Below are 22,569 nucleotides of genomic sequence, written 5' to 3'. Positions count from 1 at the left end.
AACAGCTACATTCCACTGCAAACAATGAAAATGTTTCTAGAGGGAGAGTCATGAGCCTTGGAGACAGAACTTTCATGGGAGCCAGACAGAATGCGCTCCTGCACGAGGCGAGAATGATGTCAGCCCCAAGTGTTCAAAACTAAATATAAAAAATATTTCTTTGACTTAGCTTCTCCCCAATAGCTCTTCACACACATAGAAAGTAAAAAAAAAAAAAAAAAAACCCTTAAAAATGTCTGCTGTGTCTTTTTTCAACCTGTTTCATTGTACTATTTGTTTCTTTAATTACTTAAGAGGAACTCAAGTACAGTTTATGGCTCTCAGCACAGAGCCTTTGCTATCTAGAATTACTTAGTAGTTATGTAGCATTATTCTTCAAAGCACTTTAGAGCTTTAACAAACCTCAGTGAATTAACTTCATTTTAGTTTTATTTCTCACCTTTGGCTCCGGAGAAAAAAGGCAAAGAGGAACTCTCATTGTTATTGTATGCACTTCCAAGAGACCTCAAGGGTGAAGCTAAAATCAATATTAATCTGTGCCAGAAAGTACCTCAATGTAAATGTCACTCTGGTGACTGTTAAAATTACAAAAGCCTCAACTTCAGAAGAACCAAATTACACCACTTTCAAGGAGAAAGATGTGAACATATTTCGGGCAAACAGAATGTATAAGACTCTATCTGAGTGCACCCAAGTTTTTTGTAACCAGATTGTGACATGCTCATCTGGTCTGATAAACACAATTGATTTGTATTCACACATAGTAACTATGTTCACAGCTCACTAATATATCAACCATGTCTGTGCATCAACACCCAACCTGTGTTTATATCAGTATTTTCTAGAAAAATATGGTTTATCCCACTGGGATATCATCATGGAGTGGACATGTGCACACATGGCAAAATATGAGGCAATGCATTCTGGGATGTCCTGCTGTACAGAGAATTCTGAAGAGGGAGGAATAGTCAACTAACTGGCATGGTTAGGAGGCTTATCTATACAGCAAAACTGGTTACTTGAATACACCCATGGGCCAACAGAGGTGGTGACGGATAACACGGATTTATCCCTGCATGATCACTAGTAGAGTATTAGCACAGCGTTATACATATCTTCCAGCCAAGCTTAATACCAGCTATAATATGTGGTTACAAACGCAGTTAAAAGTTATAGTGCAGATGGGGCCTGAAGGTGAACTTTTATACACTGGAGCAAATTTGAAAAAGAAATGAGTCATGCCACAAGGCAAGGTAGTTGGCCAGTATCCTGTTGTTAGGGGGCTTATTCCTTCACCATTCACTTCCCTGGTCCTTCTCGCATGAACAGAGAGCAACAATACCCAAAGTCCAAAGGTGCAAACAATTCGATGTTTATTGGGGCGAACTTCCAGCAAGCATGATTCCAATTTTCTTCCTTAGTGTCCCCCTTCCCAGCTCTGACACCATAGAGCCTTACACCTGTGTCCCTGTTCCCATTCCTGCCCTTAGCTAAACATGATTCCAATTTCCCCCCCACATTCCCTGTTCCCCCCCCATACTTCCTGATTTACTGCAGACTATATAGTAGAACTTGAGTTCTGCTTACGAATACCTTAACCAATCATTTTGCTGAAATTTAACTAACCAATCCTAACATATTGTAACATGACTATTTAACCAATTATATCCCACCACCTTAATTGGTTAACACCCAACAAAATTAATTATACAGCAGATAGAAACAATCACAGAACCAGACAGAGATTATACAGACAAATAATAGGTAAATAGGGACTACAGTGATAGAACAACAAAGAAATGAGGATTTCACATCCCAGCTATTGATAAGTGAGTTCTTGCCAGACAGGATGCTATCAAACTAAGTTTTCTTTAAATCTTCTAGGCTCTTCCCTTTCTCTGGAGGCGATGGGCATTATCAGGACAGGACTGTATTCCTAACAGCCCCATAGCACTTTATTTCAATGTGACTAGTTTGGAATGTGAGGATGTGACCATTCGCTTCCCAGTTTATGGCTGCCTCTGCTGCTTAGCCAGAGGCCTTAGCCTAAGAACAAGGCCTCAGACTGTCACAGTGAGAGAAAGACCTTACACCGGCAGACAGTGATTTTGTTTCTTTAATACCTCTATAACTAGCTAAGTGATAAATATATACCTAAATTCTTAAAGATAGGCCTTTACAGGCAGGCCTACATATCTATATCCTAACACCTTTGCCATTACATATTTTTAGGTTTTCCTCTCTTCCTGACCAATGCCTCCTTTGGCCTGATCCTGATTTAAAGGCACAATTCTGTGTTGTTGACATAGGAGCTCAGCAGGGATATTATTGTAAAGGCACAAAACTTGCGTGACAACTTCAGATCCTGGGTCAGATACCATGTGAAGGTGGGATGTGGCAAACAAGCCCTACCTGGAATACGAACAGCCTTGCTAAAACAAACAGGGGTTGCCTTTCAGATGATTTTGTGCTGTTTAGTCAAATACATTTGAAAGTTTTTATACAACTAGGATTTAAATCTAGAACCTGCTGCTTGTGAAATGTGCCATATGGACAGGCCTGGAAATTGAAATTCTTTAACAGCTCTAACACAGGCAGCACCAATGCATTAATTCCTGCATAAAAATGCACTTTGACCCTGTTCTGGAGATCACTTCCAGAGGAAAAAGTTAGTGAACTTTCTATACTTGTTCGGTGCTGCACCTCTGCTGAGACTACATGGTAATGGCAATGGTTTTGCAATTGACATCAAGCGAGCAAAACACCCAGTCCCATTACCACACCCATGTTTTCCACAAACTTTCAAAAGAGTTTCTCTCTACCTCCTTCCTCCCTACCCTCCAGGTGTGTGGGGGTGGTAGCAGCACCCAAACTGTGTGAGCAAGCTTCTGGAAATTCAAAGGCTACACCAAATTTGCAGAGTAATTCACATTGTACACCCAGGTAAATTAGAAACAAGCAAAAGTTCTCCTTTCATCTCCCGTTTTCTGCCAAAGAACCACAGTAGGAAGGGACATGAATACATAAAGTCCTGTGAAGCAGTTCAACTCTAATATCTGCACCATTCTATTTGGGCAGTATTGTTATGTAGTAGCTGGTATGTATGAGTACCACTGCCTTCTGCTGGATAGAATAAGCACTGCTCAGCTGTAGACTAGAGGTCCTTCACAGATAACATCCAATAGACATTTTTGTTTAGCTGAAATTATACAGCAAGGGGTATAGTTTTGGTGCAGGATGAGATTTGCTCCTGCCACTGTGAAGTTGCAAGTACTTCTGGCATGTAGCACAGTGACAATCAAGAGAAGAGACAGAAGTCCTAGCTGTCATCTCTTAGCTGTTCCTAGGTCAGCACATATTTTTTCTAGTATTGTCTCCTATACTGCCTGAACATTTTGATCATCGCTTGGTTGGCATGCTAACCTGGTACAGGTTGTCTGCCATGTACTTCAATTTGCTGGACACAGAGAGATGTACTCTCTTGAAGCTTCTACGTTTATCCATTTTTTTAATTCATTTCTCTTCCATTTTCTCCCTTTCTTATGTTCTCTCAAATTTTCCCTCCTCTCTGCCTCTCCTGCATCCTTTTCCTCCTTCTCTTCTGCTTAGGACCCCTAACCCCGGTCCTCTCATCTATCTTTCCCTTTGTACCATACAAATCACTTTCCTTGTGCACCCCTCATCACATCATTTCTCATTCTCAGGTATGCTACTTCACCCTCTCACAACTGGTTTGTTTACTGATCAGAAGAATGGTATCTGACCCACTGTTGCTACCCCATTTTCCTCCAAGATACACATCAGGACAAGAAATTACATGGGCACAGATACTTCATTATTTAAAAGAATAACACAGCATCAAAACAACCCTCTTGTACATGAGGAAGCAAGGAGGGATGCCTTTTCTTTGAAAAATTTGAGATAGCAATTTGAATGGCTAAGATGACTGATTATTTAACATTTACATTACAGCAGCACCTAAAGACCCGCACCCAAGATCAAGGCCCTACTGCGTTAGGCGCTGTACAAACACTGTAAGCGCTGCAGTAGGAGACAGTTCTTTCTCCAAAAAGCTTACACTCTGAGGAGACAAGAAAGTAGGGGAGGAGTAACAAAGATGCAAGAGGTGAAGTCAATTATCCAAGGTCACAAAGCAGGTGAGTAGCAGTGCCACAAACACAACTCAGGTTTCCTTACTCTTATGTGGTCACTTTGTTTAGTTGTAATTATTTTTTCTCATAGTTTTCAACAAATACAAGAGCGTATGATAGGTAAGTACAACTAGGCGAATCAGGATACATGAAGTTTAAGTAGGGACTTTGGGTGGGGGTGGTTAATTTTCCCCCAGGAATTTATCAGGGTTTATTACCACCACCGCGACAAAAAAAAAAACAGGTGAAAAATCAGTGCAAAAACCTATTAATAATTTGTCTGGGTAAATATCAGGATTTATTTTGGTGGACGGAAAGACGGGGGAAAAGTATTTGGTATAGATTAATGCTTTGAGTTCCGTTCATCAGTGTGGTTTGCTGCAAAACTAAAACAGCACTCAAAACACAATGCCACTTCTGAATTTAAGAAAACAATACATCTCTAATACCCAACTAAAACTTTTCATTTGAATAAACAGTTTACAGCTGTAGACTTAGAACTATTAGCCTATAAATATTTACATTTAATAATTGGGCCACACCATTTGTAACCCATACATTCAACTTCATCCTTTTCTCCTGTTTTGGGTTTTTTTTAAACTTTCAATTATTTCCTTGTGTTCTGAAACATATTCTGATACAGATTTTCATTTTCTTCCCATTTTAGTGGGTCAGATCTTTAAACTGTTATCTGATAAGAGCTTGAAATGTGCATGTGGTGGACGTGAGATTCATCAGTACGTTCAGATGTGCACATACTTCAGAACTTGCATGCATGCCTGTTTGTTTATTGTATTTTCTAGACTAATACATCTCCTTACCTCAACAGGCAGCTTTGCATATACACACACAGACAAATATATTATCATAATACATATATCTCATGCAATGTATTGTATTTTCCCAATAAAACAAGTTATTTTTTATATATTTGAATGACACAAAAGTAGGGTGAAAAGTCGGAAAATAGTGAATAATACTTTTTGTAAAACCTGGGAATTTTTCGGTAAAATGGGTTTAAACTGAAAATTAAGGGGCTTAAGTTTAAGTAAGTAACAAGCAACCATGAAAAGTCTTTTTGGTTTTACTCAGCCACATCATGCACACATCTCAAAGCAAGCACAGAAAGGCACTAGAGATCTTTTTGTTAATGTGAGAGGCAAGCCAAGTGAGCTGATTAATATTTAGACACTGACTTTTTCAATATATTTATCAACTGTTTAAACTTTTGGCATAGCAATCCCTCCTTCAATTAATCCTCTCTTCAATTGCAAGAGCCGCCCAGATTTTAGCAATCCATCTGATTCAAGCTGGCATGTACCGATTGCCCCATTCTGTGGCTAGGACTGTGGAGTGAGGAATTGAGGTGACGTGTCAGATTTTATCTTAGTTCTTATTTGAAAAATTCTCAGGCAAGAATATAGGGGAAATAGGACCAAGTGTCTCCTGCTTCATTGCTTATATTCGTGTTACGGTTCTATGTTCTTGGTACATTTTCACTACATGTGAGAAGAGCTGCTTGCGGCCCTATTGCATCCTTTCCAACATTTATCTAATGCCAAGCTTCCAACTTTATTCAATTCAGATGGAGTAAGATAAGAAGTATATGCAATCTGGAATTATCAACTAAATGAGATGTGCATAGATATTTTGAAAATATGCCTAAAAATAGCCAGGTTTTGTGCAGAACAAGATGCACTCTCGGCAGGACCTCATGATTATTTCATTGAGAGTGGATTGGAAGGGTTGCAAGTATTCATTTGGAATGAATTTCCTCATTATTAGTCACTTGCATTCAAGCAAAACAAGAGAAGCTATTTATCAGCCGTGAAAGAGGTCTAAACTGCAAGAATTAGTAAAAAGGAAGTGCGTGTTTTATCCTTATTTTTAGATTACTTCACGTGGCCCCAATTTTGCAGAAACCTAGGCACATATGTGAATCATACACATTGAGTTTAATGGGACAGCTCACATAGGTTGAGTTATACAAGTGTGTGTTCGTAGTCATTTATCAATTTGCTCCCAAACCACCTCTAATGACACCTCAATCTGGGACAGTTCCTCAGATTTGTCAACTAAATAGAAAGGCTCAGATTGGAGAATCTCCCTCACATCCTCAACCATGAAGACCGATGCAAAGAATTCATTTAGTTTCCCCACAATGGTCTTATCCTCCTTGAGTGCTCCTTTAGCATCCTGATTGTCCCGTGGCCCACTGGCTGTTTAGTAGGCTTCCTGCTTCTGATGTAAATTTTTTGTCTTTGTCTAGCTGTTCTTCAAATTCTTTTTGGCCTTCCTAATTATATTTTTACACTTCATTTGCCAGATCTTACGCTCCTTTCTATTTTTCTCAATAGGATTTAACTTCCACTTTTTAAAGGATGCCTTTTTGCCTCTTACTGCTTCTTTTACTTTGTTGTTTAGCCATGGTGGCACTTTTTTGGTCCTCTTACTATGTGTTTTTTAATTTGGGGTATACATTTAATTTAAGCCTCTATTACGATGTCTTTAAAAAGTTTCCATGCAGCTCACAGGAATTTCACTTTTGGTACTGCACCTTTTAATTTCTGGTTAAATAACTTCCTCATTTTTATAGTTCCCCTTTCTGAAATTAAATGCTACTGTGGTGATTAAATGCTACCGTGAAAATTCAAATCTGTGCCTATACTAAAATGAGATATAAATGAAAAGGAGGAATAACATTGGGCTTTGTGAGGCATCTCATCTGGTTCCCACAGCACAGTTACCCAGTCTGTAATTAAAAATTAAATTAAAGCTGACAAACGTAATGACATGAATGATACTTCTCGTTTTCCTGCGACTTCTCTCAGAAATGTAACTAATTTTAGCTACTGATGCAGAAGCAGTCAGGGGAAGTGCCTCCAAACATTCTCATTCATTGACTAGGGGACAGTACAGCCCCCAGTAGGGGAGGTAATCACTGTAGGACTTCCAGCTATTTATACACTGGGAAACCTGACTCAAGAGTGGGAGTGGTACATTTGGAGAAAAGGACACTAAAAGAGGTCATGATGAATCACGTACAGTGTATTAACAAAAACGCTTGTGCAAGAAGTTAAACTTCTAGTTTGCCAACTAGCTTTTAAGGGCACAATTTTAAGGATGGCAAAACAACCTTCAAAAAGATTTACCTTTAAAGCAAAAGGTAAATGACCACTTGCTAATCTGATTTCTCTTGCTAATTTATTTAAGCATACCTAAAATTCAATAAGCATTTAAAATTGAAACATGCTTCTAAATTACTGTTTTGAACGGTACTTATTAAAATCAGTGTAACAGAATAAAAGTATAAAAAAATCTTGGCATAAGCATCCTCTTTGTACACCATATTTCAGCTTCTTGTAATAGGTCTACCACCTTTAAAGCATCTTCTGTGAAGTTCAGAACAGTACTTTAACTGAAGAGGTTTTTAAAACTAGTATTAAATTTTAGCTATTTTCTGAACACCACAAAAACTAGATAAGTATTTTTCTAAGAATATTTTGCGCCTTGAAAAAAAAGAAGCAAGTAGAAAACTGAATTTACAAGGAACAATTTTTATACAGTGTAAACCACTTTATTTACATTGTTCTTCAGAGTTTTATTAATACTTCCAGTGTGTCATTTATCAATGACAACTGAAAATCTCAAAGCCAGGATGTTAGATTTACATTTATCAACAAACAATGCTGTGTTTTAGCACTTTAACATTAACAATATTACAGAAGTGTTTGTTTTCCAAAAGTCTAAGACAATCCACTGGACATAATGAAAGTCAACGATATTGACTATGTTTGACGGTAAGGAACGAAACTGTAGAATATACTTTCCAAGTGGTACTTGCAAGGACTCTGTCAGGGACTTTAGATCCACAGTTTGGGTTTTATAGAAAATTCACCCCCCCTCATCTTTTTTTAAAAAGTTTCCTCAAAATGTTGTTTTTTATTTAGACATACACACACAAGTATTTGCAATCCAAATTCTATAGCCTTGTGCCAGTACCTAGACCATAAAACGTGACTGTCTAGCTCATTCACTATTTAACCAGAGTGAAATTCAAATGGTAAACAGACAGCAGAGGGTAAAGAGTACATTAGATTTTTTAAATTCTGTATTAATAATCTATGGCATTATTTGCAACAGAGATCATGACATTTACTTTAAATATAGGATCTTTATGCTGTCAGCGTCCTTTTTGTAAAAGAGCAGATCAATATATATTTTTATCAAAATTATTTTACACATTTCTAATAAATCATGCATTACTGCACATCATTTCTTTGTCCGTGTTTGATTGCCAGGTTTTGTAAATGCAGATACATCAAGACTTTCACCACTGTTGCACTGTTCGTATAAAGTCTGAAATTTAAAAAGATAAAGGGGTAGAAATAGTCATTCCAAGAATTACTTATTCAAATGTCTGTTTGTAACAAATGATGCTATAGTGTACAAAATTGTTTCAATAGACAGTAATGAGTACCATCTAAACCAAGCACTAAAATTTCAGATATATGCAAATATGAGGAAATTAATAGGAAGACAAGGTAAAGAAGTATTAGCATTAAATGCAGTTTAGTGTCCAGATGGTGAAAAACATACAAAGCAAGACCACTAAGAAAATAAACATGAACATTTTGAGCAATGCAGGCAGAGGAGGGACTGAAAATCACCCAGATCTAAATTACACCAATACCAGTATGGAAGGATGAAGGTATTTGCACCCAGTTCTCCCCCTCTTCTATGCGAGTAGGTAGAGTTCCACAGAGGAACTGGAGAAAAATTATTTGGTTGAGACATCTTGGGTAGGTGTCCATATTGACATCGCCACATTACAGGGCAAAATTAGGGCAGTAAGAGAAATTTGTTTTTGACAAATGGCTGCCATCCATATGGACAAATAGGTCCAACTACTAGAGATCATATTCAGGCAAGGAAGACCTAACAGAGTTATTACACAGCTGCCACAGAAGTGCATGCGGGATAGAATAAAACTGTTACTTGCACAGTAACTCTGGTTCTTTGAGATATGTTGTCCATAGTTTATTTTTATACTTTCCACCCACACCGTTGGTGCGTGTGTGCCCAGTATACTCAAGCTGAAGGCTTTTACCTGGTGGGCTGTACCCGTTAAGGCAACACATCCTCACAAACCTCTAACCGATGGCATTAAGGGCAGCGCTGCCCTAATTACCTTTTATTTCCTTTGCCATATGGAATCCTGATGTTAATAGACTCCAAGTAATGAGGATAGAAAGCACGTCATGGAACATTCATACAAACACCACATCTTAACCACAATTATAATATAGATAAGTAACTTTCAGTGATTATCCATCTATATATTCCACTTCTGGTGACTCCCAAGCACTAGCCCTTGCTGAAAGCGTGTACCAGGAATCTAGTGAACATAGAACTGTCCTGCCAAGTTTGTGTCATCTCTGGATGCCCTTACTATGGCCTAATGTTGTGTCAACATGTAGCTGGAAAAGTGTCGTGTTACACAGGTCCATAATTGGTAGATTTCTGAGAGAGGCTACAGAAATAGACTGAGTCCTTGTGGAATGTCCAGTTACTCTTGAAGGTGGGTGTTTGTTAGGAGTTGGCTGATTGGATCTCCTCTTGCACTGGACTCTATTAGCAATTCTTTGTGATGAAACAGCCTCATCTTTAACTCCCTCTGCTTATGTCACGAAAAGTCTGAGACTTCCTAATATGCTCAGTCCTTTCTCAATAAAAACAAATTGCTCTATATACATCTAAGAAATGCAATTTTTCTTCACCTCTGAGGTGTATTATTTGGTTCAAATGAAACTCAAAACTGCTTTAGGTAAGAACTTGAGCTTTGGTTTCAGGATATCTAGTCATTAGGGAAAATCATGGATGGTGGGTCTGCCATTAGAGCCTGTAATTCTCTCATTCTTCTGGTCGATGTTACTACCACCAAAGAAGGATGTTTTGATAGAGAGGTGAAGTATGGAGCAAGGAGCTGAAAGGGTAAAACCCGAGGATACAGTAGAATCAAAATCTAAAGTTCTCAGAAGGCACGTATTCCTTTGCTAAAGTGAAGACTTACCAGGCATTTTAGAAACCTTGCTACCTTTGGGTGAGAAAAAGTAGAAAATCCCTGTATGGTGGGCAAAAAGCTGTCTCAAAGAGCTCAGAGACAGGTGTGAGTTTTTGAGATGTAGAAGACAATCTAGGACTGAGATGTTAGACTGATGGAGACAAATAATGTTAATGGCACCTTGTCATAAATATAAAGGGAAGGGTAAACACCTTTAAAATCCCTCCTGGCCAGAGGAAAAGCCCTTTCATCTGTAAAGGGTTAAGAAGCTAAGATAACCTCGCTGTCACCTGTCCAAAATGACCAATGAGGAGAGAAGATACTTTCAAAGCTGGAGGGGAGGAGAAACAAAGGCTCTGTGTCTGTCTGTGTGATGCTTTTGCTGGAGACAGCACAGGAATGGAGTCTGAGAACTTAGTAAGTAATCTAGCTAGATATGTGTTAGATTCTGTTTTCTTTAAATGGCTGAGAAAATAGCTGTGCTGAATGGAATGTAAATTCCGGTTTTTGTGTCTTTGTAACTTAAAGTTTTGCTTAGGGGGATTCTCTAGGTTTTGAATCTGATTACCCTGTAAGGTATTTACCATTCTGATTTTACAGAGGTGATTCTTTTTACGTTTTCTTCTATTAAAATTCTTCTTTTAAGAATCTGATTGTTTTTTTTCCCACTGTTCTTAAGAACGAAAGGGTTTGGGTCTGTGTTCACCTATGCAAATTGGTGAGGATTTTTATCAAAATTTCCCTAGGAAAGGGGGTGTGGATTTTGGGAGGATTTTGGGGGGAAAGACGTTTCCAAACAGGCTCTTTCCCAGTTATATATCTGTTAGACGTTTGATGGTGGCAGCGATAAAGTCCAAGGGCAAAAGGTAAAATAGTTTGTACCTTGGGGAAGTTTTAACCTACGCTGGTAAAAGTAAGCTTAGGAGGTTTTCATGCAGGTCCCCACATCTGTACCCTAGAGTTCAGAGTGGGGAAGGAACCTTGACACACCTATATTAAGAACCTCTTCCATTTGGAGAGGTAAGTGGATCCTGTGTAGTCTCTGATAAAATCAGCCATTCAGCATCCTTGCTGTCAGATGGAGTCTCATTGGATCTGGATACAGGATCTGTCCTTAATTCAGATATTACATCCAAGAACAGAGGTAAGGTTATTTGGTGGCTGAACTATACCTTTGGAGATTTGCATACTAAACTGAATTGACCAAGTGGGGGAATATCACAATTAAATGTGGCTGCATTCTACTTGGTTTTCCTTCGAATTCTTGGTATCATGGCAATTGGGAGATACATATAATAGTATCCAAGGGCCATGGGATTAGAATTGGATCTTGGGCCATTCCCCCGGAGCAGAATCAATGACATCTCGTGTTTTCCCTAGTGGAACAGATCAATAGTGGGAAAACTCCATCTTGAGAAAATGGAGTGAATCACCTTTTATCTGAATTCCCTGCTGAGGTTCTCCACTAGTAAATTGTGAATCCCTGAAAACAGAATGGCTGTTAAGGTAACATCATGAGGAATGCAGAAATTCCAACGTTATACTGCTTCCCAACACAGTAGGGAGGATCTGGCTCATCTCTGTTTGTTTAGGTAAAATAGAACAGTTGTGCTGGTCGTTACTTGAACAGAGAGGCCTTTGATCTTTGCCAGAAAAACTTCACAAATTTGATGGATAGCTCTCCACTCCAGTATGTTTATGTGAAGTGATGTTTCTTGAGGTGACCAAATGCCCTGAGTTCGCACATTGTCTATATGGTCTACTCATTCTAGGGAAGATGCACGCATCACACGGATCTTAGAGGGAAAGGGACTCCTTTGCAGGCTCTCTGTGGATCTATCTACTATTTCAGAGATAGTAAAACTATCAGTGGAACATGCCCCCAAAATTCCTGGTAAGTTACCTGCAACCCACACACTGCAAAGGAAAGTGAAAACTCCCCAAGTTCACTGCCAATCTGACCTGGTGGAAGATTCCTTCTAAACCCCATGTATGGAGATCAGTTAGATCCTGATCATGTGAGCAAGACCAAGTCAGCTAAAACACAAGACAGAAAGAGCTCAGTGCCACCTCAGAGCTCTGGTCTTCCACATCCAATGTCCCATGTCCACCTGTGGTCATCCCTAATACTTCAGGAAAAGGAAATGAAAAACACACTCCTGAATACATGAGGGAGGGGAGAAATCCCTCTGACACACTTGCAGGTGGCCAGCTGAAACCCTGAAGCATAGGCTTTTAGGAAACATAAGAGGTAAACCAGAAGTGAGCCCAAAAGCTGTTGAGATGCTGGAGGTGCCCGGGGCCTCACAGGTGCTCTCTCTGGATGAGCTCAGCACCGAGGGCAAAGGCTTCGCTGGGGAACTCCTCTTTCTCTGAGTGTCCAATTTTGGGGAGGTCGTGGCTCACTTTCTTGAAGCTTTGGAAGGCTGAGCATCGACATTGTTAGATCTTTTATTGCTCTGTGATTCTGATGTTTTCTCCTGAGGAGGCTAGTGAGACTTTTCCATCAAAATAATTTTAAGGCAGAGATCCCTCGCCTTTAAATTGCCACAGTGAGCACATTTCTGGGGGATATGAATTTCCCCCAGGCAATGGACACGAGATGCGCAGCTGTCGGAGACCGGTATCGCCTTGTGGGAAGAGTCGCATCTCTTAAAACCGGGTGAGCCTGGCATTACATCCGTTAATTTTTCCCAATTGGGAAGGAAAATGAAAAAAGATATATATAGAAATTAGTTAAAGGAAACTTTATTTCTACCACTAAGTTAAGGAACCAAAACCAAAAGGAAATTAAAAAAAAAAACACAACAAAAAACTGGCTAAGTAAAATCTAATTAAATCTAAGAGCTATAAAACTAAAACTAGGATGTAAACTATTTTCTTTTCTAAAGATTCTTGAAGAGGCAGCACTGCCACTGGGCTCTGTCTGCAGCCGAGGACATTGAGAAGGAACTGAATAGGTTGTGTCGTGCGTGCACTACACAAGGCGCCAAAGGCCAGCTACTGTGCACACGCACCCCAAATGAGCACTGCTACCTAAAATCTCAAATCTCTGGTGCAGGGACGCACCGACACCTAAAGTGGAGCACCCACAGGGACACTACTGGGAGAAGAAACATCTTTTTGTAACAAGTTACACCCTTGGCACTGAACGAGTCGAGGTTGATGTTGGTATTGAGGTTGATGGCAATGAAGGGATCTGTAACGTATGATAGGATATTGCCGAAGACTGTAGCAGGGCCATAGGCATAGTTGTAATCTGCACTGATGTTATTGGTACCAGCGAGTTCAGTGCATAAACTGCTGAAGAGAAACATCTTAAGATGAGATTATCTTGCTCAATATATCTTCTTAGAAACAGATTTACAAACAGCATGTCAGTAATGTGCCCTTCACCCAGACAAGTTAGGCATCTTGTATGGCAATATAATAGCATTACTGCCCCACACGATGTACAATTCTTAAATTCTGGGGACTTGTGCTCAGTCATGATGAGACTGCAGCAGTATAAAGAACCTTACAAGAAAGAAAAGGAAAGTTTCCAAACCAAGAAATGGAAACGCTATAAAACATTTCTATCACAAACCCAATCTAAGTACTAATCAACTAACTATTTACAAGAATTTACACATAAAAAGAAACTACATGATGTACAAAGAAGCTTTGTGTGAAACCTCTGACTAGAAGCTATGGGTTGTGAGAAGGAACTAAGGGGTGGTTGGGGCATCCCTCTTCTAGAGCCATGAGGACATTCAGAGCACATGTGCTGGTCCAAAACGTATTGCTGATCAAAAGACTCCAGCCGGAGTGCCCCAGCAGCGGTCTTTACACAGACAATTACACGAAGAAGTGATAGTGATCACAGTGCTGCTCAGTTTGAACTATTCTGAACAGCTTCTTATACCTTCCTGTCCAACTGAGGGGGGGGGGGGGGGGGGGGGGGGGGGGGAGAGAATAGAAAGATTGTGTCACAAAGGGCTGGCCTCTAGAGAATTGAAATTGTAGAATTGAAAGCTATTGCCAAATCTGTCTTCTGGTGGATCCTGGAAATCAGACATTCAGTTTATAGAGCCTAAGGTGGCTCTTGGACAGGGTGAATGAAAATTTGTGAGAAGCACATCACATTTCTACCATCTTCCCAGTAGGAGGATGGATAGGCTATATCAGCTCTCTGGGGCTGCCTTGGTGGACAACAGGGAGCTCGGTCTCATGAACATTTCTGTTCAGTGGATATTGTAAAGGTTTGCCATATATGAGAGACAAGTAACCCACCTTTTACAGGGTTTTTGCGGAATGGGGCGTTGCAGTACAGCTGGCTAGTTTGGATCCACTTCCAGCCCACCTTCTCAGACTGACTCTTTAACTGAAATGGGGTGGGGTTGAGAGAAGGATTAGGCTCCCCCTGGCCCATAGGGCACTGGAAAAAGTCCCTCAAGACAAGGGAAGAGGGAGATGGCCTGCTGGGAAATAGAAGATTTCTTGGGTACATTTTATTTTTTTGGTGGGAAGATGAGAAGATTCTTTGTGGAAAAACAGAAGAGTGGGAAGGCCAGGGTTCCTGATTGAAGTGATTCCCTATTGGGAGGGAAGGAGACCCTCTCAGATATCTGTGGGGAGGTGGGAGCAGTCAGCCATCTCACTGGGGTGGAGTGCTAATAAAGCATAGAACAGTTGCCCAGTTAAAAGGCACTCCCAACCCCGTTGAAGACTGGCCATGGAGTGGGGCAGATTGTCAGAATGGACCCACTGTCTAAGACTGCAGGGAGAGGCAAAGGAGGTATATTTTAAGCTGCTCTTCCCTATCTTTTTGTAGAATGTCATCTGGGGCTCTTCTGAGGCCTGGAAGAAAGGTGACACCTTGGCAGAGGGGTACTAGCTGCTTCCAGAGATAGAGAGGAATAACTGGGGAAGCATGCCTCAATACCAAAAACAGCAGAAATAAAACCCTGCATCTGGACTGGCTGCCTGATGGACACATGAAGATTTGCTCATTCATCCATATTGATTACAGGAAAGTGCTGCAGTGTTAGGGTCAGGGCAGAACAACAAGACATAGGCTCTGAGTGAGAGAGAAAAAAACAAAAATGTAGTCAGCACAGGAAAACTAGGGAGAAACGTTTATTGCGCAAGGCAAGGAGACAAAAAAAGATCATGTTACCACAACCAGTCTAACTCCCACTCCACTCGAGGATCATTAGAAATGGTAATTTACTAACCTGCAAGTTTCATGACAGTATTGAACGTCTCCTCTATATCGGGGGATAAAGTTTTGAAATACTTACTTCTATTAGCTTTGTGATGCACACACTTATTTTAACTAAACCGATTATATTTTAATTAAATGTGAACATTGTATTGGTATAAAAACTGTACTCACTCTAGCAGCTCTAGAAATAGAGTTAGGAGAGTTCAGACCAATAAGTTGGCCAAGGATGCGCTTCATTTCTTCTGTTGTTCCTTTTGTATTCAGGCCACCTACAGCTATTCAAATATAGTTATGTTGAAACCCGCATTCTAACTGTAATTTACAAAACGTATACAATCAGTCTTTTATTTTGAATATATAAGAATTTCAGAATTAAGATACTGGAGCCCTTGCCAACACATACACAAGTGTACCAGAAACACTTATGCATAACTCCAATAACTGGAGAATGCATACAAAAAAAGGCATTCTTCTTTAAAATCAAAATAAGTGTAGAGAAATCTAGAAAATGTTCACTAATTTATTGTGATATAACTATTATAAAATGTAAAAATTACCTGTCTGTGGATAGGTTTGAATGTGCACATATGGATGAGTCAACAATTCAGAAATTGATATTCTTTGTTTAGGGTTCCTTATTAAACAGTGCTACAAAAACAAAAAGATTGAAAAAGTGGGTTGAGGGGGTGAATAGTTGAAGCTTTGTTTCCTGAAGTTAAATACATATGCTCAATTTCCTGAATCATTACAGTTATGCTGGTGTCCATGTACAAATCTGTAACTTATAAAACTTGTTTTGGTAGGATAATATCAAATTAGCTGTATCTGTTGAACTGAAAAGAAGCTGTAACACATGTATGGATCCCCATCTCTTAAAACCAAGATGCCTAGAAATCCCCTCCTCACAGAAGAGAAACTGAAATACTCCTGTAATATCACTCCTTTGTAGGCATGAGGAGTAAGAGGACCTCTTGTTGTAAATGCCAAAGTAGTCTGACATAGTTTAGTTAGGAATAGAACTGGGAAAAATATTTTGAGCAAATTTTTTTTTTTTGGGGGGGGGGGGGGGGGGAATGCAGATTCTGACCAACTAAACATTCCACAAATTTGTGTAGAAAAGAATTCTACTTGAAAGGACGGTTTCAAAATTTCCTTCAATTTTATTAAAAAATAACAGAAAGTCAAAACAAAACATTTAGTTCAACCAGAAATATTTTTCCTAACTGTCAGAAATCCCAGCTACACAAAAAAATCAATTCAAGATCTAGATCGGAGTCATAACTTTTCATGTCACGGGGTTAACAAACATATACCTCCACACCACATATTATCAATGCTTAATCCTAAACTACATCAGCTAATAATCATAATAGACTTTCATGGGTGGCAATTACCTTGGCACTAGTGAACCAGGATACAGCTATCCTCTAGTTGTGTTTTAAATGAAGACACAACTTACCTGAGAGGTTACAACTTACAGAAGAGATACAGTAACAGTGGAGCCTTTGACTTGGTTCTGTTTGGACAGATCACTTTGGAATACACCTTTTTTACTTTTAAATTCAGAACTGGAGGTTTTTTAAAAACCTATCATGAATAGGAATTCTAATTATGCAGTTACATTAATTTTTATTAACATGAATGTAATAGCTGCAGATTTAGTCACATTTGTGCAGAAATTAGATGCCAAGAAATTTCATTAACAGAGTTAAGATTGCCCAGTAGGCTCCCAAAACGTGGAGAGTGACTAAATCTAAATTTCTGAAAACCAGAAAATACTGTATACACTACCCCCACAATGCAACCTAAATTCTGTCCCCTGGAATTCGCAAAAGTCGCAGAGAACGGTTCAATAAAGCGATGTACCATAATAGGTAGACATGAGAAAGTTCTAACACACCACCGTGTGTTGTCCTCCACAGCCTTGAATTCCAGCATTTATCTGGATGTGCTCCAACTGCCTTCACTATGTTAGGTGTAGCTATATTGAACGGTGGAGAAATTAGTTGGAGCTGCTTGGCAGAGCTGTTATTCATAGAATCATAGAATATCAGGGTTGGAAGGGACCTCAGGAGGTCATCTAGTCCAACCCCCTGCTCAAAGCAGGACCGATCCCCAAATAAATCATCCCGGCCAGGGCTTTGTCAAGCCTGACCTTAAAAACTTCTAGGGAAGGAGATTCCACCACCTCCCTAAGTAACGCATTCCAGTGTTTCACCACCCTCCTAGTGAAAAAGTTTTTCCTAATATCCAACCTAAATCTCCCCCACTGCAACTTGAGACCATTACTCCTTGTTCTGTCATCCGCTATCACTGAGAACAGTCTAGAGCCATCCTCTTTGGAACCCCCTTTCAGGTAGTTGAAAGCAGCTATCAAATCCCCCCTCATTCTTCTCTTCTGAAGACTAAACCTCCCCAGTTCCCTCAGCCTCTCCTCATAACTCATGTGTTCCAGTCCCCTAATCATTTTTGTTGCCCTCCGCTGGACTCTTTCCAATTTTTCCACATCCTTCTTGTAGTGTGGGGCCCAAAACTGGACACAGTACTCCAGATGAGGCCTCACCAATGTCGAATAGAGGGGAACGATCACTTCCCTTGATCTGCTGGCAACGCCCCTACTTATACATCCCAAAATGCCAATGGCCTGTTTGGCTACAAGGGCATACTGTTGACTCATATCCAACTTCTCGTTCACTGTAACCCCTAGGTCCTTTTCTGCAGAACTGCTGCCGAGCCATTCGGTCCCTAGTCTGTAGTGGTGCATTGGATTCTTCCGTCCTAAGTGCAGGACTCTGCACTTGTCCTCGTTGAACCTCATCAGATTTCTTTTGGCCCCATGCTCTAATTTGTCTAGGTCCCTCTGTATCCTACCCCTACCCTGCAGCGTATCCACCACTCCTCCCAGTTTAGTGTCTTCTGCAAACTTGCTGAGGGTGCAGTCCACACCATCCTCCAGATCATTTATGAAGATATTGAACAAAACCGGACCCAGGACCGACCCCTGGGGCACTCCACTTGATACCGGCTGCCAACTAGACATGGAGCCATTGATCACTACCCGTTGAGCCCGACAATCTAGCCAGCTTTCTATCCACCTTATAGTCCATTCATCCAGCCCATACTTCTTTAACTTGCTGGCAAGAATACGGTGGGAGACCGTGTCAAAAGCTTTGCTAAAGTCAAGGAACAACACAATGTGCAATGTGGTAAGAGGAACCTGTGTGTTTTTAAAGGTTCAAGTATGCCTAATTTTAATGCTGAGTTTTGTAAACTGTCCACAGAGGAGCACAATGGTGTCTTTTTGCCATGGGGAATCCCAGCACTCAGGTGGCATATATGACAGTAGCCTCCAAGGAGTGAGGGATAAAAGTGAAAACAAGGTCTCAGAAGGAATTCTCAGGACAAGTGTGGAGGCATGGTAACATTTAGCAAACCTGGGATGGTTTGGGTGTAGGCCAAGTATAGTTAGCTCCTGTTTGCTATGCCTGACCTAACCTTGAGCATTGCTTTTCCAAGGAGAAAGAGTTAGATTTTTGTCCTACAGTGCTCAGGTGCTTTGTTCCCAAAGTGTTCTGTAACATCTGTAAAGGTTGAATGATCGTATGGGGTATTGGCATAATGGGGCATCATTCAGAGGATAAAGTTAACGTTGGGTTGGGTGGCTAGTGTGTACTTTACTTATATTTCCTGGTTTTCAGAAGTTTAAATTTAGACAGACACTGTCCATATTCTGGAAGGCACTAGGCACCACTGGACGTCCTTAACTTTATGTTAATGAAATTTTAGCGCATTTAGTTTCCTTCATTGAAAATAAATAAATAAATTCTCAGCTCCCCGATTTACCACAGCCCAGCTCTCTCCTTTCACTGCCTTTGGCTCGTAGGCAATGATTATCCCAGCCAAAGAATGACCGCATGTCAGTCCCTTCACTGCTTCTGTATCATCTCCTCTCTGTTCTCTCTGCCTGTGCAACACAGCCTGGCTCTCCCTCTCCAACCATCTTCCCCACAGAGAGGCAGGAGTCAGCATGGGACACACAAGATGAGGAGCTGGAGAGAGGCTGCAGGAACAAGCATGAGATCAGTGGGGCAGACACGGGGGGAGAGGCATGAGAAGAAGCATGGTCCAGTGCATAGGACCTGGGACTCCTGGGTTCCATTCCCTACTCTACGATAGGCTTCCTATGTGACCATAAGCAAGTCTAAGTCTGTATACTTTAATTTCCCATCTGTGGAAATGGGGATAATGGTGGGTGAGAACATAAGAATGGCCATACTTGGTCAGACCAAAAGTCCATCTAGCCCGGTATCCTGTCTTCCGACAGTGGCCAATGCCAAATGGCCCAGACGGAATGAACAGAACAGGTAATCATCAAGTGATCCATCCCTTAGCCCATTCCCAGCTTCTGGCAAACAGAGGCTAGGGATACCATCCCTGCCCATCCTGGCTAATAGCCATTGATGGACCTATCCTCCATGAATTTATCTAGTGCTTTTTTAAACCCTGTTATAGTCTTGGCCTTGACAACATCCTCTGGCAAGGAGTTCCACAGGTTGACTGTGCATTGTGTGGGGAAAAAGAACAGTTACCCATCTTTCATAACTGTTGTTCTTAGAGATGTGTTGCTTATGTCCATTCCAAGTAGGTGTGCACGTGCCATGTGCACAGTTGTCGCAAGGTTTTTTCCTAGCAGTACCCATTGGGTCGGCTGTGGAGCCCCCCGGAGTTGCGCCTTCATGGTGGTGCATATAGGTCCCTGCTGACCCGCCACCTCTTCAGTTCCTTTTTGCTGGGAAACTCCGACAGAGGGGAAGGCAGGTGGGTCTTGGAATGGACTGAGCAACACATCTCAAAGAACAGTTACGAAACGTAGGTAACTTTTTTTCACGTGCTTGCTCATATCAATTCCAAATAGATGACTCCCAAGCCTTGCTAAGAGGTGGGGTCGGAGTTCATGGAATTGCTGGCTGAAGCACTGCTCTGCCAAATGCTGCATTGTCCCTGGCATGCTGGGTAATGGCATAATGAGAGGTGAACGTGTAGACAGACGACCACATTGCCACCCTGCAGATCTCCTGGATTGGGACCTGGGCCAGGAATGTCGCCGAGGAGGCCTACGCTCTTGTTGAACGTGCCATTAGTGCAGGGGCAGGTATCTTTGCCAAATCGTAACATGCCCCAATCCAGGACATGATCCACAATTAAATTCTTTGAGAAGACACTGGGAGGCCCTTCATCCTGTCTGCTACTTTGAACAACCGATTCGACTTACGAAACGTGTGCTCGATATAAAAGGCCAATGCTCGCTGCACGTCCAAGGAGTGGAGTCTTTGCTCCCGACTGTTAGCGTGTGGCTTAGGGTAAAAGACTGGGAGAAAAACATCCTGATTGGCATGAAGTTGAGAGATGACCTTTGGGGGGAAGGCTGGGTGAGGCCTAAGCTGCACCTTGTCCTTATAAAAAATGGTGTAAGGAGGGTCAGAGGTTAACACTTTAAGTTCGGACGCTTCCTGCTGATGTTATTGTGACCAGGAATGCCACTTTCCACGACAGGTAGAGTACAGAGCAAGTCGCTAAGGGCTCAAGGGGGGCCCCCTTAGTCTTGAAAGAACTATATTAAGGCCTCAAGTCAGGATCGGCTGGCCTAACCTGCGGGTATATTCTGTGAAGACCTTTAAGAAACCGGCTGACCATCGGGTTGGAGAAGACTGAACAGCTAACTACATCCAGGTGGAATGCTGAAATGGTGACTAGGTGAACCGTTATCGATGAGACCGACAGGTCCTGCTTCTTTAAGTGCAGCAGATACCTCTCATTTTCGACTATCAGTGCCTGTGTCGGAGGACCGTGACCTTGCGAGCACCAGATTGAGAATCTCTTCCACTTGGCCATGGAAAACCTCCCCAACAGGCTCAGAGCACATTAGTTCTACTGGGTTTAGCCAGGAAGTTTCCCAGCTGTAAGGTGGAGAGACTCTAGGCTGGGATGCTGGAGACAGCCATCTTGAGTGCTCAGGTCCAGAAGGAAAGGCAATGTGATTGGGTTGTGCACTGATAGCACCAGGAGCATCGTATACCAGTGCTGGTGAGGCCAGGTTGCCGCTATCAGTATGACTGCGGCCCGCTTCCTATGGGTTAGCGTGAATTGAGTGGGCTATGCAGAAGTCCCACAGCTTGAGGGCTTCCTGACATAGGGGAGAGGAACAAGCTCTTCCCTGCTTGTTTTATATAAAACATTGTGATCGTGTTGTCCATCATCAGCACCGCGCATTTCCCTTGCAAGTGGGCCTGGAAGATTTGGCATGTCAGGTGGACTGGTCTCAGCTCCTTGATGTTGATGTGAAGTGGGCGCTCATCTTATGACCGAAAACCTGGGGTCCTGAATTCTCCCAAATGAGCTCCCCACCCCAAAGCTGTTCCATCTGTAACCAGGGACAGCAAGGGCTGTGTTTTGGAGAAGGGGACCCCTGTGCATACCGCCTGTGGGTCGAGCCACCACTGGAGAGACCCGAGAACTAGCAGTGGGAGTGTAACCACCTTGTCCAGACTGTCGTGCCCAGGCCTGGAGAGGTCTGAGCCTCAGTCTCACGTGCAGTACCACATATGTACGAGTTGCCATATGTGCAAGGAGCTTCAAACAATTCCTTGCTGTGGTGGTGGGGTATTGCTTGAAGCCTTGTAGGATGTCTTGCATTGTCTGAAAACAAGACTCTGGCAGGAAGGCTCTGGCCTGACCAAAGACCAATAAACGGTATTCTCTGAGTGGGGAAAGAGTTGATTTGTGTATATTTCAGAAGGAGACCCAGCCTGTCGAAGGTGGATCTCATCAGGTTGATGTGTTGCTCCACTTGCGCCCTGGAGTGGCCCCTGACCAACCAGTCGTTGAGGTAATGGAAGACCTGCACCTGCCTTCTTCTCAGGAAGGTGGCTACGACTGTCATGCACTTGGTAAAAACTCAAGGGCCTGCTAACAGACGGAAGGGGAGGACCATAAACTGGTAATAGTTGTGGTTCACTACGAACCTGAGAAAATGTCTGTGGGCTGGAATTATCGATATGTGGAAGTACACGTCCTTGACGTACCAGTGTACTGGATCCAGAGATGGGATGATGGCAGTCAGAGAGACCATGTGGAACCTCAACTTCTTC

General features: G+C 41.6%; 1 protein-coding gene across 3 annotated transcripts in view; it reads right to left on the bottom strand.

Annotated features, from left to right (window-relative positions):
* Positions 1–7,688: 7,688 nt before the first annotated feature.
* TTK (TTK protein kinase) overlaps positions 7,689–22,569 on the bottom strand; it is a 129,096-nt gene continuing 114,215 nt past the window's right edge. For all 3 annotated transcript variants that reach the window (XM_048845162.2, XM_048845163.1, XM_048845161.2), the window contains 3 exons: positions 15,979–16,069; positions 15,593–15,696; positions 7,689–8,510 (listed from right to left, as the gene is read on the bottom strand). In XM_048845162.2, coding sequence (XP_048701119.1) covers positions 8,424–8,510; positions 15,593–15,696; positions 15,979–16,069 — 282 coding nt within the window. In that variant the 3' untranslated portion in view covers positions 7,689–8,423. The remainder of the gene's footprint in view (positions 8,511–15,592; positions 15,697–15,978; positions 16,070–22,569) is intronic.

The sequence above is a fragment of the Caretta caretta genome, chromosome 3, assembly GCF_965140235.1.
Source record: "Caretta caretta isolate rCarCar2 chromosome 3, rCarCar1.hap1, whole genome shotgun sequence".
NCBI lineage: Eukaryota > Metazoa > Chordata > Testudines > Cheloniidae > Caretta > Caretta caretta.
This window is presented reverse-complemented; position numbering and strand designations above follow the sequence as displayed.